The sequence below is a fragment of the Eutrigla gurnardus genome (genome assembly GCF_963514095.1).
Source record: "Eutrigla gurnardus genome assembly, chromosome: 20".
Taxonomy (NCBI): domain Eukaryota; kingdom Metazoa; phylum Chordata; class Actinopteri; order Perciformes; family Triglidae; genus Eutrigla; species Eutrigla gurnardus.
In genome coordinates, this window is record NC_139931.1 from 16,622,365 (window position 1) to 16,637,752 (window position 15,388).

The window sequence follows — 15,388 nt, forward strand, 5'->3', positions numbered from 1 at the left end:
AAGATGGTTGCCAAAAAGTGGCTTAATGAGACTAGAAAGTCTGTCATCAAAGCCTCGATGTTTATACCGTGTACTCCCTTCATAGCCGAACCTTTTACTTCTGCCGACTGCGCTCACCCTTAAAAAATCACAATTTGTTTGGGAAGATTATCTTGCTGAACAAAAAACATGTAAGCACCATATTCTTGTGTGTACCACTGAGTTTATTTTTTGCAATAATCCAAAATCCAATGGAAAATCTTTTGGGAAAACGCTAAGTTCTAGTTTGACCTACAGAATGCCTCCTCCCTGCAGCTTTCTATCATGATGTGATTTTAAACGAAGGTGCATTTGTCACAGTATCGTCTTGAGCAAAATTCTCTCAGAAGGCGACGTTGAGTTTAATGTTTAACGTGCTATGACTTATCTCTGGAGGGTCCGTTAGTTCTGAGAAATACATCTTTGTGTGTTTTAATAAAGTCAACAAGGTGTTTTCCTGCCATAGACTTGAGTCATGTAGGCTGATATGCTTTCTGAAGTACTAAACAATGATCTAATATTACCATCCTGTTGTATTTTACTAGTTTAATTATGGGCAATCATGTTTGGTGGACCACGGAGGAAAAAGTGTTCGGACCCTTTAAGAAATGCAGGTATGGTAAAAGTTGACCAAAAAAATTATGATGGAAGAAATCCACATTATCCCGATTGGGGGCATAAACTAAAACAATTTCCCTTGAGCGATTATTGCAGCGGCTATTTGTGGCATTTGTGGTTCCTTATTTATTAATAAATAATTGGTTTCATTATTGTTTTATTTTCTTAATCACTGTTGTTTGATAAGGATTTTTTCCCCCAGCGTCTGTCCCTTCCCCTCCCTCTCTCAGGAGAGCAGCCTTTAACTCCATGGTGATGTGTGTTATTACCCAGCTTGCTTTGGTCACGCCCACCTGTCCCCCCTCCCCCTCCCTTTCCGGTACTTATAACCAGCTGACAGCCTTAAAATAAAAGCAGAAAGCTGAAAAAGTCACTCGGACGGTGGAGCCACAGAGACAGAGAGCATTGTGGGTCACACTCAGAGGACAGGAGAATAATAACGCTGCTGTGCTCCTGTTATCTCACAGTCGGTCTGCTCCCACAGCAACAGCCTCCATCACCACAGCGGAGGGAGAGACTCTGAACAGGAACTCAGAGAACGCCTTGGATACCTCCCGTGAAAGGTAAGAGTGACTTCATCGAGCTGCTTTAAAGTTATGTGGTAGATTTTGGGTTTCGCCGTCCCGTCACAGGAAGGGACCCATCCAACAATGACCCATTGTCTCCTGAGACCTGCCTGCAATTATTCCACTCAATGGCGTCCTTTGAGGTTGGTCTGTTTGCTTTTGATGGAAGCTGGTCAGTCAGAGACGAGATGTTTGCTGAGTATGTGTGATTCACCCGGTTGCGTTGGACACAACGTCCTGCTGGGACTTTTTTCTTGTTGTTGAGATTTGCTTGTGACTCCAACTCGTTAATACATCACCAGGCCGAGTCGTCGTATGAGAGTGCACATCGCTGACCGTGGAGGAAGTGAGGATAAAGCTCAGAGGTGATCCAGGGAGTTTGGGGGAGTCAAGGCAACCGCTCGTTATACTTCCTGAATGTATGATTAACTTGATGAGGAACAGCTTCGGAGCAACAGCTGCAGCAGGCTGACAGAAACATCTTTACTTGATGTGTCGAAGGTGTTGGGGAACCATAAGATCTGTGGAACGCATGAGAGAAGGCCAATCCTGAGAAAGCTGCAAAACACAAGGGTTCTGCTCAGTCATTGTTGTTGGGGGGGGGGGGGATAACACGTTGTCTGTTTTATCACGACAAACAAAGGGCACTGTTTCCCATCTGGCAAACAGTGCCCACACATTTGGCTGTGGCAACCTTGAAGTGACTCCAGAAAGCCCGAGGTTGTAAAAGTGAGTGGGATGAGGCGACGTGGAGAGGAGTCAGTGATGAAGATGATGAAGATGGAGAGGTGTTACGTATGAGTGTGAACACCCTGAGGAGAATGTGTTTCGTGCATTGTGTCAACAGATATAGAGGCAAGTCAATGGGCTGTTATGCTATGATGTAATACGTCACTGCTAGCATCACCGTAGACTCTAACACTTAAGTGGATCAGCCAGCACTTTTCTATGGAAATACTGACACTGGTTCTTTGTTCCTTTGTGTTGTGTATTTCCGAATATGAATGCAAAATGTTGTAAATATGAATGCAAATAGAAAAAAGGTACAAAGAGATTAACATGTGTTCATACATGGGTTTGGTTCCCATTCCTCATTTGCATACCACTGGCTTTGGTGAAAAGAATATGCACACTTCCTCACTTGTTCACCTCTCCGCTCCCATGAATTCTAAACTACACAAAGCCCCCACCCGAGCGCCCTGCAAGGTGATATGTGTACAGTAGACGTCCTTAGGGTGCCAATGAAAGGCTCAGAGCACTCTGAGTGTTTGACAAAGATAAGTTATGAGGCCGACAAAGGGCAAATGGTGAGGAGTTGGGAAAGTGGCAGGTGTTTTCTCCCCCCTCTCTTGAGGAAACGGCACAATCACAACGTTCATTTGTCACCTAATTGACATACTGACATTGTGACACTCAGAGGCGTCATCGAGGTGACTAACAGTGCACACACATGACTGTGACATGCGTATTTGTTCCTGGATACTTCAAGATAGGTGTAAAAAATGTGAAATGAAAGCTTTCATGGAAAGTAATAATAACACAGAAGATGAGAAGAGTATTGGTTGACCGTGCCTTTTCCTCTCTTTGTTTCCCTCTATAGGTAGAACAATCCGCAGCAAATAAAATGGGGTGCTTTGGATTTCTCAAAGGCATGATGTTCGTCTTCAATGGCGTCATCTTTGTAAGTCTGTCATTAGAAATACTTTTCCACCCGAAACTTTGTGTGCAGCACGAGTTGGTTTCTGTGTGAAAGGTGTCGCAAAGTATGCAAACAAAGTGCAAAGAAAAATGGTGACGGAAATGAATCTATGGGGCTTGGAAGATAGGAGATTTGACATTCCATACATGTTATACTCCCTTTTTACAGAATCATAATTTAAAATGAATTAAAGGTCACACTTTCATGAAGTTGTTGGACTTGGGGGAGGGTGATTAAAAGAAAGGCGATCAAATTTGATAGCAGGAACAAATATATCCTGACTTCTTGTCCATAATATGGGGCAAGCACCCAAAAATGCTAGATCCTACAAATCCCACAATGCATCTCATCATTTATACCACCCTCCCTGCTTGGTAAATGTTTCCTCCTCCTCCTCCTCCTCCTCCTCCTCCTCCTCCTCCTCCTCCTCCTCCTCCTCCTCCCTCCATCAGTTGGCGGGTGCTGCCATCCTGGGTGTTGGGATCTGGGTGAAGGTGGACAGCGGCTCCATCCTCAGCTTTCTCGGGAAAATTGAAGACGCGCCAGCAGAGCTGAGTCAGCTGCTGAACGTGGGCTACCTGCTGATTGCCATCGGAGCACTGCTGCTCGTCCTCGGCTTCCTGGGCTGCTGTGGAGCCATCAAAGAGAGCAGGTGTATGCTGCTGCTGGTAGGTTGTTCAGTCTTTGGTTTTGGTTGGATGATTAGACTGATGTCTTATGGTCACAAGCAGAGTTTCAATAGTTTACATTCAAATTGGATGGAAATTTGAAGCAAATTTCCAGATAAAGGCAGTACAGAAAGCATCAATGTGTGTTTCCAATTTCCACCCAAATAGAACGTGTGAATTTGGGGAGTTGGGTGTGTTGAGATAAACCGCTGTTAGCACATTTTCCAGTTTGCTGCCATTAAAGGTTGAGTATGTGATTCTATTCAGAAACACTTTCTGTTATATTACTTGAAATCCTCGTAATATACCGATGATAATAATGAATATTGGACGCCTGCCTGTCTGTCAATGATTCATTGGAGTGGCTTTGAACAGAGGTCTGAACCAATGAGGCGGGACTTTTTCAGTTCGGCGATGCGTTCAAAGTCAAAGTCTCTGTGGTTTTTCCAAATTACCTTATCAGACATTGGAGCAGAAGACGGTGCAATGAGATGATGTAGCTAAAAGAGCACCAGTCAAACCTCAAACAATTGAAAACCACGTGGAAAATGTTACGTTGAATATGACATTTATGGGATTCATGCATTAATTTGTTTGTTTGTAAGAAAGTTACACACATTGGCCCTATTTGGAAATGCAGCCCAGTCAACGGGAAAAAATGGCGGCATTGTGTTTCGGTTTCTGCAAACCACAGATATGTTGAACGGGGACATTTTTGCATTCGGTGAGAGCTAGCGATCGTTTTTGAAAGTTACGTGCTGTAATAATGAGTATAACAAGTGAGGAAGTCTGTGAAGCAAGGTCTCAGGAGACAAACGTTTGTGTCCCGTGTGAAACAACAAGTAGAACTTTGCTTTAAGCTTGTCACGCAACGTTGTTATGCTTCTTATGTTGTAACGTAGCCTACAAAAGTCCGCTAATGGGGGTTGTTATTTATTCATGCTAGTCACATAACATTGCTATGGTTGTTGCGTTGTTGTATTGTGTTTGTTAGCGATGCTGTCAAGTTATACTGTTGCTATTTTAACCACAAACCTTTTTCCAACCATGACCCAGTATTTTTTCTGCATTCGCGATAGGAAAGTGTCGTACTTTTGGTTTAGAAACGTTGACGTTCAACAATCCCGTGGTTGGCAGAAACGTGTAGTGCCGACATTTTTTCTGGCGACCGGGTCGTGAAAATGACAATATTAATAATCCTATCCCAATAAAACCTTTAAGATTCTGTCCTTTCCCCTAGTTTTTCATCATAGTCCTGCTGGTCTTCATAGCAGAGGTTGCGGGAGCAGTGGTGATCTTGGTGTTCAGACCCGTGGTAAGTCAACTAAGGAGCCGTTTTACCATCATGATGGGTTCGGCCTCCCCATACCTGGATTCAGAAGCTACTGTATTCTTGCATTTTAGGCAGACGAGCTGTTTGTCAAGTTTGGCACCGCTGCCGTTAAGAGCATCAGGAAGGACTACGGGAAGAATGCCGACGTCACCGGGCTGTGGAACACGACGATGAGCACGGTACGTCATCCTCCCCGAGAAAAGGCCTCCACACCGCCTCACCGATGCTTTAACGTGTGTTCTCTCTTTGTGTCCACATTAGCTAGACTGTTGTGGATTCTACAACTCCTCAGACTTCGTGGGCTCTCCGTATTACTTGGGTCACGACAAGCAATTCCCACCGCAGTGCTGTCCAGGGGAGAGCAGCTGTAACCAAACGGTGGCTGAAGGCGTCACGGTACGGGCTTTTGGTGCATCACAACCAAACAAAAAACATCCACGTGCAAACCGTTTCAATGTATTCTTCACTTTTTACTCCCCTCAGATGATCGCTGGCTGCTACCCGAAGATCAAGCAGCTGATTGAAGACAACGCGGTGGTCATCGTGGCGGTGGCGCTGGGAATCGCAGCTCTTGAGGTACGTCCTTATCTCTCGTCCTACTCATTCGCAGGGGCCCACTTTAGATTAGGCTGAGGTGATGTCACAAACCCATTTCCAGTTCAAATCAATGCTGTGAAAAACATTCCCTTGAATAGGCATCCTTTCTTGTTCGAGCGTTTTACTAATATATATGTATTCTCCTCAGATATGTGCCATGACCGTCTCCATGATCCTCTACTGCAGAATAAAATCCAGGGCGGACTAACTGCAAAAGGCGAAAGCCTCGGAAGGGCCATTTTAATCACTGGGGTCTTTTTTTCTACTTCCTTTAGCGCCTCTAGAGGCGTGAAGGGCTACAGCTTTATCTCACAAAAACTCCTCATCCTTGGAGACAGTTAATGTCCGATCTTGTGCAATCAGAACTACTGAATAAACATAACAAATCTATTTTTTACTACAATCTATCTAATAGACGCCGCATGTGAATGTACATGATCCGTTTGAGAACGTGACACTTTGTAAAACAGGCTGCACACACTGCCTACTTCCTCCTTCAAGGTGCTTCTGCCACCTGGAAGAGACGGCCAGCCAATGAGGAATCACACGACGACTGCGTTCGCCGTGATAATGAAACAAAGGCTGGGATGTGAATGTTGTTGCCATGACGCAGCATGTAAGATAGCAACAGAAACAATGGGTTATTTCTATGTATGTTGTGTGGTGATCAATTTTGAAATAAAGTGCAAAGTATTTGTAGTTTTTGAGCTTGAAGACAAATGTGGTTAAAAGTACATTATCAGGTACTTAGTTGAAATCCTAAATTTTGTTTAGACAAGATAACATATAAGACATATATTTACTGAATGAGGAGCTTATTGTTTTGGTTTATTTAGGTTGATATAATAACAACAACATTATAATAACAGATGTTAGAGCCTTTAGATGAATTTTGCTGTGAGGGTTAATATACTAGACTGAGCACTAGTGCAAATAACTTCCTGCCATGCTGAGTGATGATCCTCAAATAAACTATGGGAAGGTTGTGGAATCACGTACTTAAATGTAGCTACAGCATTGTTAGATATATAGTGTTATGTTTTGCATACTCACATTTGTCCAGTTCCAATATATCTGATAGAAGAAGGTTCTGTGGAAAGACGGTCAAATGTTCAGTTTCAGTGACGTATGCCAGAACAAGATGGAAGGTGTGAATACAGCAGCGAATGGGTTTCTGTCCACTCAAACCAACACAGCACTAAGGCTGGCCTTCAACATTCACGTGAATATTAATATTAATTAAATGTAATTATATTTCATGACTATAATTGAAAAAAAAAAAAAACTCAGAAGAATTCAGATAAATAAATATTTACACATTTATAAAAATGTTATATATAAATATATATACATGTAGAGAATACCATACAGAAAACTGGGGATAAACTTCCATATCTTCTCAAAACACCGGAGGTTATTACAACTGGACTTCATTCTTTTAGGATCATTCTTTTATGAGGACCTGAGTAGAAACATCCAGCCCATAGTGGAGCATCAGAAATACACAGTGAAATACTATATGACGGCCTGTACAGTTTCTGCCCCCTAGTGTCACATTTGTGTTTTGCAGTGAGACAGCCAGATCCCTCAAAGGACGTGACGTAACAGACTCAGAAAAGCTCTGTTAAAGCTCTGCTGGCTGCAGCTTTCCTCACACTCTCTGCCTGGCATCCAGACATTCTCCTTATATCACACTGCAACAATGCAACAATGCAACAATACACACTGGAGTTAGAACCAGGTTTACAAGGACAGTAAACGCAACATCTGATATCAAATAAAGTCAGTTCATTTCAACATCATCTGTGAAAAACTGAATGTATTATATGTTATTCAAATCATTATGCGACTCCTCTGGCTGCAAAAAAAGTTCAGATTGTATAGAAGTCTATAGGAAATGACTCTCACTTGATTTATTATCTCAGTAAACATTGCAAACATGAGTTAATTGTCTCAATCTCTAGTTTCAAGTCTTCTTCAATCCAGCATGACGTTCATTTAGTCAATTATGGATAATTTAGAGTCAAACAGACCCGAAAGCAGGGGATGCTTTAGGGCGGGGCTACCTGGTGATTGACAGGACGCTATCATCCTAACAATGCAATTAGCTAATTAGTTGGAAAAATTCCAAGATGGCGACGGCCAAAATGCCAAAGGCGAGGCTTCAAAACAGTAGTCCACAAACCAACAGGTACCATCACCATGACTACGTCCACTTGTTATATACAGTCTGTGTTATTTACATCCCTCTGACTGTCTCACGCCCGTCTGTCACACTCTTCACAAGACGGCCACAGTTTTATATAATAATAAAGTCGGTGGACAGACGGATGGAGGTATGCCAAGGCTCTCTGGTGGTATTAACAGGAGACGAGAGGGAGGGGGACAGAGGCGGAGACAGGATAAAAACATCAGACAAGCTGCCTGCGTTTAGTGGATGAGAGGAAACATTTGGTGATTGGACAGGATTAGAGGATTACCCACACAGCTGAAGGAATCTCCATCAGCAACATCACTCTGTCTTTGTTTCTCTCCGCGTCCATCATAACATCCGTCCTCCGGCGAAGTGAGAGGACACAGAAGTTGATGATCCAGAATGGAGATCTGGTCCGGGTTCTCCATCAGCAGAGGAGGTGAGTTGGGAGAGGGAGGCTTCGACCTCAAAGACAACATGGGTTCTTTTTTTAGATTAAACTCTTTAACCTTTGTGCGATTTTAATTGTGGTCATTTTTTTTATCCTAAAAATGCAAAAAACATAAAGTATACATTTAAAAGTAATCTCTTGCTGCTTTGTTTTCCTCTACATGAGCAAAATAAAAATAAAGTAATATTTCTTGACAATAATTATATTATATAAACAAAGATCGATTCGTTTTGAAGATTTGAGGAAAAAACAAGCTGCTTTCCAGTAAATAAGAAATAAACGGTGGATACGGGTATCACTTATAGCATGTTGGTGTGTGAATTTCAGACAGGCTTTCTGGATTTAATCCTTTCTGCTGCTTTGCTCTTAATGACTGTGATTATGTAATTACATTTGGATGGGAAGGGGGGTAAATCGGATGAAAAAACCTATGTTAAAAGGGCTGAAAGTTTTAAAATAAGTCAGTAATGAAATATAAAAAAAATGTGCAGACTGCTTTTTTAATGCTGGCATTTGATTGTAAGAAGTATGTGCGCTCTTTTAGGGTGAAAAGTGATTTTTTATATTCAAATAAAGGTAAATGTCTTTGCCTTCTTATTTCCAGGCTGACTCCATAAACAAACATGTGTCCCCTGTTCCCAGCCCTTGTCTTCTTCCCTCTTGCCTTTTACTTCCTACCGTCCCCTTTCCCGTCCGTCGACTGCTTACCCTCGTGTCCTCACCACTGCATCTGTTACGAACACACCGACCTGGTGGACTGCCGCAACCGCGGGTTCGAGCGCGTTCCCGGGGGCCTCCCGCACGCCACGTGGTTGCTGGAGCTGGGAGGAAACAATCTGAGCGAGATTGGCACTCAAGCTTTCACAGGACTGTGGTCCCTGCGGGTGCTGGTGCTGAGCAACAGTCACATACAAGAACTGGAACCACAGGTAGGAATGGAGGAACTTTAAAAAGCCACATCTTACTGAGGAAAATGCCCAGAAATAGCACTGGAAACAGGGAAACCTCTACCCCACCCAGACCTCCTGGACTCATTTAACCTAATTTGTGATCCACAACAAAATATTTCCCCTTTGAACCAGAAGTCTCAATGCCGCTTTGTTGCGTAGATCATAGTTTTTGAATGAAAATGTGCTTCAATCGAAGCACTGAAAGGATCAGGTCTTGTTCTTTCTCTCCAGGCGTTTTTCTCTCTGTCCTTCCTGGAGAAGCTGGACCTGGGCTGGAACCAGCTAACAACTCTACCTGTCGACTTCTCGGTCAGTCTATCTGCTCTCAGAGAGCTGCGACTGGAGCACAACAGCTTACATCATATATCTGCATACAGGTATACCTGCACACCTGTCTTTGTTCATAATAACAATGGGCCAAATGACTCAATAGGCCTATAATGTGCTCCCATTGCATAGCTTTAGGCTATCTTCAATTAAAAAGCTCCAACCCCTCGTCTCTTATTACTGAAGGTAAACATTCAAACAATTTAACATTTTACTCTTGTGTCTGGTCAAACATCTTTTAGGCTCTCAGACCTGGAGTCTACAGATGAACACTGGATTCCCTTAACCTTTATAGTCTTGTTTGGATTTTCAGACCCACAACTTTGCCGTTTGCTTCACTATCCGAACACTCCCATTGCATTTAGCTGTCTTCAATGAAAAACCTCTAACCCCCCCTGGTCAGGAAGCTTTCGGATGATAGATACTTTCAAATGTGGTAGAGACCAAAACTGGAGCTAAAAACAAGTAATTATTGGACTTGACATTCATCATGAAGACAAAAACTCTACTGAATGCTAACAAATTGGCCATAAACTCTTTTCCTCCACCATCCCACAGACCAGTTTACTGTTGGTGGGCCAAGTGGCCACACAAACCTCTTCGCATCAAGTAGCAGCTGAAGCTACAGACAGCAGTATTCGGCACATGGATCTCTGTCTCCGTGTCTCATCCTGTCATCGTCTCCCTTCCTTCTGTCAGCTTCGAGTATCTGGACAACCTGGAGAAGTTGGACCTTAGTTACAACCAGCTGGTGGGGGTTGGCCCCGGGGCGTTTCAGGGCCTCTCCAGGCTCAGACATCTGCACCTGCACAACAACAAACTGACGGTGGTGCAGCAGGGGAGCCTGGATAGGCTGCCCGGACTAGAGGTGCAATGAATCACATTTGAATCGATTATACCAAGTCGCCAGTGTGCCTGTCTATCTGCTTACATGTCTGTCTGTCCAAGGTGCTCCAGCTGAGCAACAACAACATCTCTCAGATAGACAGCGATGCCCTGGCCCCTCTCTACAGCCTGGCGGTCCTCGCTCTGGATGGAAACAACCTGCATCACCTGAAGTTTAAGACCTTCATCAGCCTCCATACGACCGCTACACACATCAAGCTGTCAGGTTTGCAGCATCTGTAGCAACTGTTGCCCTTTTTGTTGTTGACCGAGTGAAGAAACTTGTGCATGTTCGCATAGCAAGTTGAACAAGTTTCCATTTCATGTCAACACAAGATAGTTATTATCTCCGATAATCCCCTCTTTCATTGCTGTGGATGGTACATTTGGCTAACAGCTAACAGCTAACAGAACTACACACACAGCTAACTGCTGTTTCTCAGCCGGCCAGAGACACAGTTTCCATTTTATTGGGCATCAACCTCAAGTCTATACGGTATTGCCCCCCCTATATTTTCATAACCGTTCTCGTTGCTCCACCAGGCAACCCCTGGAGCTGTGACTGCGACCTGCATCGCGTCTTCAGTAAGATCCTGCACGTTCGCCACCTCCACGTCGATGACTACGGCAACGTGACTTGCCAGGAACCGCCGCAGCTGGCCGGGGCGTCGCTGGCCTGGGTGGACAGCCGGCTCTGCATCGCGGAGACCGCCACCGTGCTCGTCATCACCGTCACTGTGCTGGTCACCGTGGTGGCGGCGCTGGTGATGGCGGAGAGGACCAGGAAGAGGAACAGTGGGAAGAACTGGGACACTGAGTCACAGAATCAAACTTCCAGTCCTCCGTCCTGAGAGTCCGCGTGACAGACAGTGAGAGGAGGAGGCCACCTAATCATACGGAGACCCTGTGGGATGATGGGTGAACTCCCGGGTTCCTCTAGTGACGACAGGCATGTGACATTCAAGATGGCTGCCAGGGACGATTACTTGAATGGACTAATTCCCTTTACCCTTCCATAAAACAGAGGATCATCTGATGAAAATAAAACCAGTTTTCATAGTTACTGTTAGAAGTGGGATGGTATTATTAAGTACTCATCAGTAATTGGCAAGTACTGAAATCGAAGTACGTCAAAAATATGACGATTATTTCAACCATTTCAACCAACCCTGCCATTCATGGCTCCATTAACTACATAAATGAACAAGTTCTTGAATATTAGAAGTTTTAAAGAATGATGGTTGGTTGTTTTACCAGATACTGTATCAAACATCTACTTGTTATTCCCCACCCTCAATGTAACTTGATTAAAGTATTTCTGATTAACATCATCTTGTTTTTTTTTGTTGTTTTTTTACAAGTGTCAAGAAGAGCATGGAAATCTGGGCCCTGTAGTCCATCTTCCCGTTATAATAAATCCATTTTCATCCATGTAGAAATGACTGAATTCTCAAGCACCTTTAATGGTTACTTGATTAAACATGAACTGTTTCTGCAACGTTTAAAGGAGTCATAACCTGGTTTTATACGTATCCAGCCCCCCTTGGATCGCTTTGGATCAATTCGTAAAACTTATTAGAAAAAAAAAAAAAAAATTTAATCAAACATTGAGCTTGTTCTGACCCTTTTTCGTACCGCGATTTTATCACGCGAGATTACGCGCGAGGTTTTGACTGGTCCGGATGTGCGTTGTATAATATGTAATGAGGCGCGCGTTGATTCGCCGCAGGAAGGACAGAGCCGGGGGGGCTTGCCTGCATGCAGACTCCAAAACATAATGGCGGCGCTTCGGCGATTTCAGGTAGCGGACGGGGCGGGGTTGGGTGGTGAAAGAGGGGTGGGCTTATGCAAGTAGCCGCCACGGTGACGTCACCGAAGGCGCAGAATCAAAATCTCGTGCTTTAGGAATGCACACCCTTGTGTGCTATTCCTGTTCGGAAAAAGAGCAGAAGCGAAAAAACGGCGCCACTTTCAAACTCCAGCCTTTCAGGCAAGTTTCAACTGAGGTCAAACACAGATATGCATGTTTTAACAAGAGAAATTGCGATTTCCTGGTGATGACTCCTTTAATAAAAATAGACACATTTTCGATTATGTTTGTGTTAGTCTGCACAATCTGCGATCTATTACTCTGTCATCTTTTGCTGAACCTTAAAAAATCTTAAACACAAATAAATAGACATAAGCTTCATACTATTTGACCTTTGACATCTTCCCAGTGTCTCTCTAACCTTCAAATAATACTTGAAATTTCAGTCTTCTCGAACATCAGTTTTTCCAGCAGCCACCGTGTGACGTCCAAATCCATTTTCAGCATTTATCTTCACAAACAGTCAGCACTCGAGTGAATTACGAGGACAATATGTCTTTGGACACAACAGGATTACTGCTGGACTGATGAAGAGAAAGAGAGGTAGAGTGATATTGAGGTCACATGCCAGATGTCAAGATGATTAATGCTGAACTGGAATACCTTTATTCAGTGTGTGTGTGTGTGTGTGTGTGTTTGTGGGGTATTATAGAGGCCAGACAGGCCTGACAGCAGACTGTTATTCTCTTTTCATATTTATTAAAACTATATTTGAAATGTCAAAATCCCATCAGGCAAAAACAACCCAAATCTTTAAAGAACTATTAAGACCAGTGTGGCGTATTTTATTGATTCTTATGTTGGACATTACTTTGTATTCTACCTGAAGCGTTTAGTTCACATTGTTGCATCCATCAGTTTGATACCTTTTTTGTTGTCTTTGAGTTACCGTCTCTGCTGCAGTCCTCCTTCCTGGTTTGGCCAAAGGAGGTGGTTTAGGGTGGGGCCCACTTAAATGGAGCAACCACTAGCTTTGTGAGCATCGGGGGAAATGGGATGAGTTCTAGTCATTGTTTATGTTGACCCCCCCCCCCCCCCCCCCCCTTGTTTCATGTGGCCTGATCAGCCAGTATACTGTTTGTAAATATGGATTAATGGACAAAGAGTTTTGATTGCTTTGATTGACCCCTTTTAAGGGCCCAATTAGTAAATTATTCATTTATTTTCATTGTCTTCGCCAGTAGGAAAATAAATCAGCAAGGTCCAATCATATCATTCTGCATAATAATTAGTCATATGCTTCTGTTTATTGTAGGAGAAATGGGATAATGGGCTGTCAGACAAATGGACTTTCAGTCCAATTGGACAGTTTTCGGCCTACAGGGTTTCGGAACTATGGGGAGTCAGGGAAAGCTGAAGGGAAGGACTGGTCACATTGTGAATGAAGACAAATTCGTCCACTATGTCTCTCTTTTAGGTAACAGGTTTTAAAGCTGGACAAAATGGACTGGAACAACAGGGATTAGAGAGAGATTTACCTCGCTAATGTGAACCAAAACAAAACCCCATACGAGGCCCATCACACTGGGCCATTTCCCCCTAAACATGATAATCTTAAGCAAAGTAGGTTTCAGAAATCTTAAGTGAGTTTGTTCTCTTGTCTCAGATTGTGAGAGCTGAGAGGTGACTGCATTTCTTTGAGCTCTACTGTTTCAAATCTGTCCATTGTTGCTCAGACAGTCACTATTTCTGACAGCTTGACACCTGAAGAAGTCACCAGCTGGAAAGCTCACAGTGTTACTATGACAACCAGCAACCGCAAGCTGTCATCGTCTTTGCTTAGGCACCATCCTTTGTTGTATAAAATGGATTTAATGTAAATGTTGCCTTAATTTTTTGATTTAGTAAAACAAGTCCTCCAAACTAAAGGACAAAATACAATGACAGTTTTTTTTATGTTAAGGTTTGATAAGATTTAGGCACAAACATAACTTTGTCTTAGTTGAGACCAAACAGATTTGGTCACAAAGCAGCTGCAGGTGGACTTTGGCTGCCGGGCACAGACACACTTCAACAGAAGTCGGACAGTCTGTCAGTGCTGTACAGCGCTCAGGAGGAAGATGAGCTCCACCAAGGTAGCTGTCTGTCTATTTCTCTCTGTCTGTCTCTCTGTCTGTCTCTCTGCTGTCTCTCTCTCTGTCTGTCTGTCTGTCTGTCTGTCTCTCTGTCTGTCTGTCTCTCTCTCTGTCTGTCTGTCTGTCTGTCTGTCTCTCTGTCTGTCTGTCTCTCTGTCTGTCCAATTTGGTCCTTAATTTGTTCTCATGTTTGTCGGATGTTTTTTGGTCACAATTTTTGGTTTCTTTTTGTTTCAGATTAGTTCTGCTTTCGTTATTGTTGCGGTGTTGTGGGTAACCAGTTGGGTTGGAGCAAACCCAGCTGACTTGGTTAGTGAACTGACCTTTGACCCTTGACCCTTGACCCTTAACTTGTGGTCATGTGTTAATGAATGTGTTAATTGATGCTTTTGGTGTGAATAAAGCATTATACTGACTCAACATAACCAACTCCCTCCTCATTCACCCCTCAGGTCCTCCGTCAGACAGCAGCCAGTCAACAAGGTAGGCAGTGTGTGTGTGTGTGTGTGTGTGTGTGCACATCAGAAAAAAACAATAACATTAAATTTTTTGTCAGGCATTTGATTGAGACATAAATCTGTCCCAGGGGGCGCTGTTATTTTTTTCGTTGACTACCAGGGCCAGCTGAGAGATATCCTCTTCGACCCGGCCGTCTTTAACGAGGTGGTGGTGAACCAGGGCTCGGCTTACAACAATGGAGTGTTCACCGTGCCAGTTGCTGGCATTTACCAGTTTGTGTTTGCTGTCCAGCTCTGCCGTGGAAACCACGAAAACAGATGGAACTTCATGGTCAATGGCGAATCCAGGATGGCCTGCTTTGCTCAGGTACATAACAATAAACATAATACCAGTACCAATACCATAGAGACTATACAGAAGTGAGAATGGCTTAAAAGAAATATAGTAACTTAACTAAACTAAACAAAAAAACACCAACAAAATGTGATGAGGATTCAGAATTACAGTGACACCTATATTATGTTGCTACTGAGATCTTCTTAATGAGCTAGCCCCGGCCAGTCCACTCTTGTAATACCACTTGTACCTCAAGGGGCGGTAGTGAGTCGCTGTAGCGTCCAGTCTGCCCTCAGTCATGAGAAGACGAAGAAGTAGAGTTTACACAAGTTAAAATAAACA

The 15,388-nt window shown here is 43.4% G+C and overlaps 2 protein-coding genes across 2 annotated transcripts; both read left to right on the forward strand.

Annotated features, from left to right (window-relative positions):
• The first annotated feature begins 1,003 nt into the window (after positions 1 to 1,003).
• Positions 1,004 to 6,198, forward strand: LOC311031734 (tetraspanin-1-like). The gene is made up of 8 exons (XM_084038186.1): positions 1,004 to 1,199; positions 2,803 to 2,883; positions 3,354 to 3,569; positions 4,810 to 4,884; positions 4,974 to 5,081; positions 5,164 to 5,298; positions 5,386 to 5,478; positions 5,648 to 6,198. The coding sequence occupies exons 2-8, from the start codon at positions 2,827 to 2,829 to the stop codon at positions 5,705 to 5,707; spliced, it is 744 nt and encodes a 247-aa protein (XP_083894312.1). The 5' UTR covers positions 1,004 to 1,199; positions 2,803 to 2,826; the 3' UTR covers positions 5,708 to 6,198.
• Positions 6,199 to 7,978: 1,780 nt separating this feature from the next.
• Positions 7,979 to 11,395, forward strand: LOC311031730 (uncharacterized protein). The gene is made up of 6 exons (XM_084038179.1): positions 7,979 to 8,132; positions 8,749 to 9,073; positions 9,326 to 9,471; positions 10,121 to 10,289; positions 10,370 to 10,532; positions 10,850 to 11,395. The coding sequence occupies exons 2-6, from the start codon at positions 8,768 to 8,770 to the stop codon at positions 11,155 to 11,157; spliced, it is 1,092 nt and encodes a 363-aa protein (XP_083894305.1). The 5' UTR covers positions 7,979 to 8,132; positions 8,749 to 8,767; the 3' UTR covers positions 11,158 to 11,395.
• Positions 11,396 to 15,388: the final 3,993 nt, after the last annotated feature.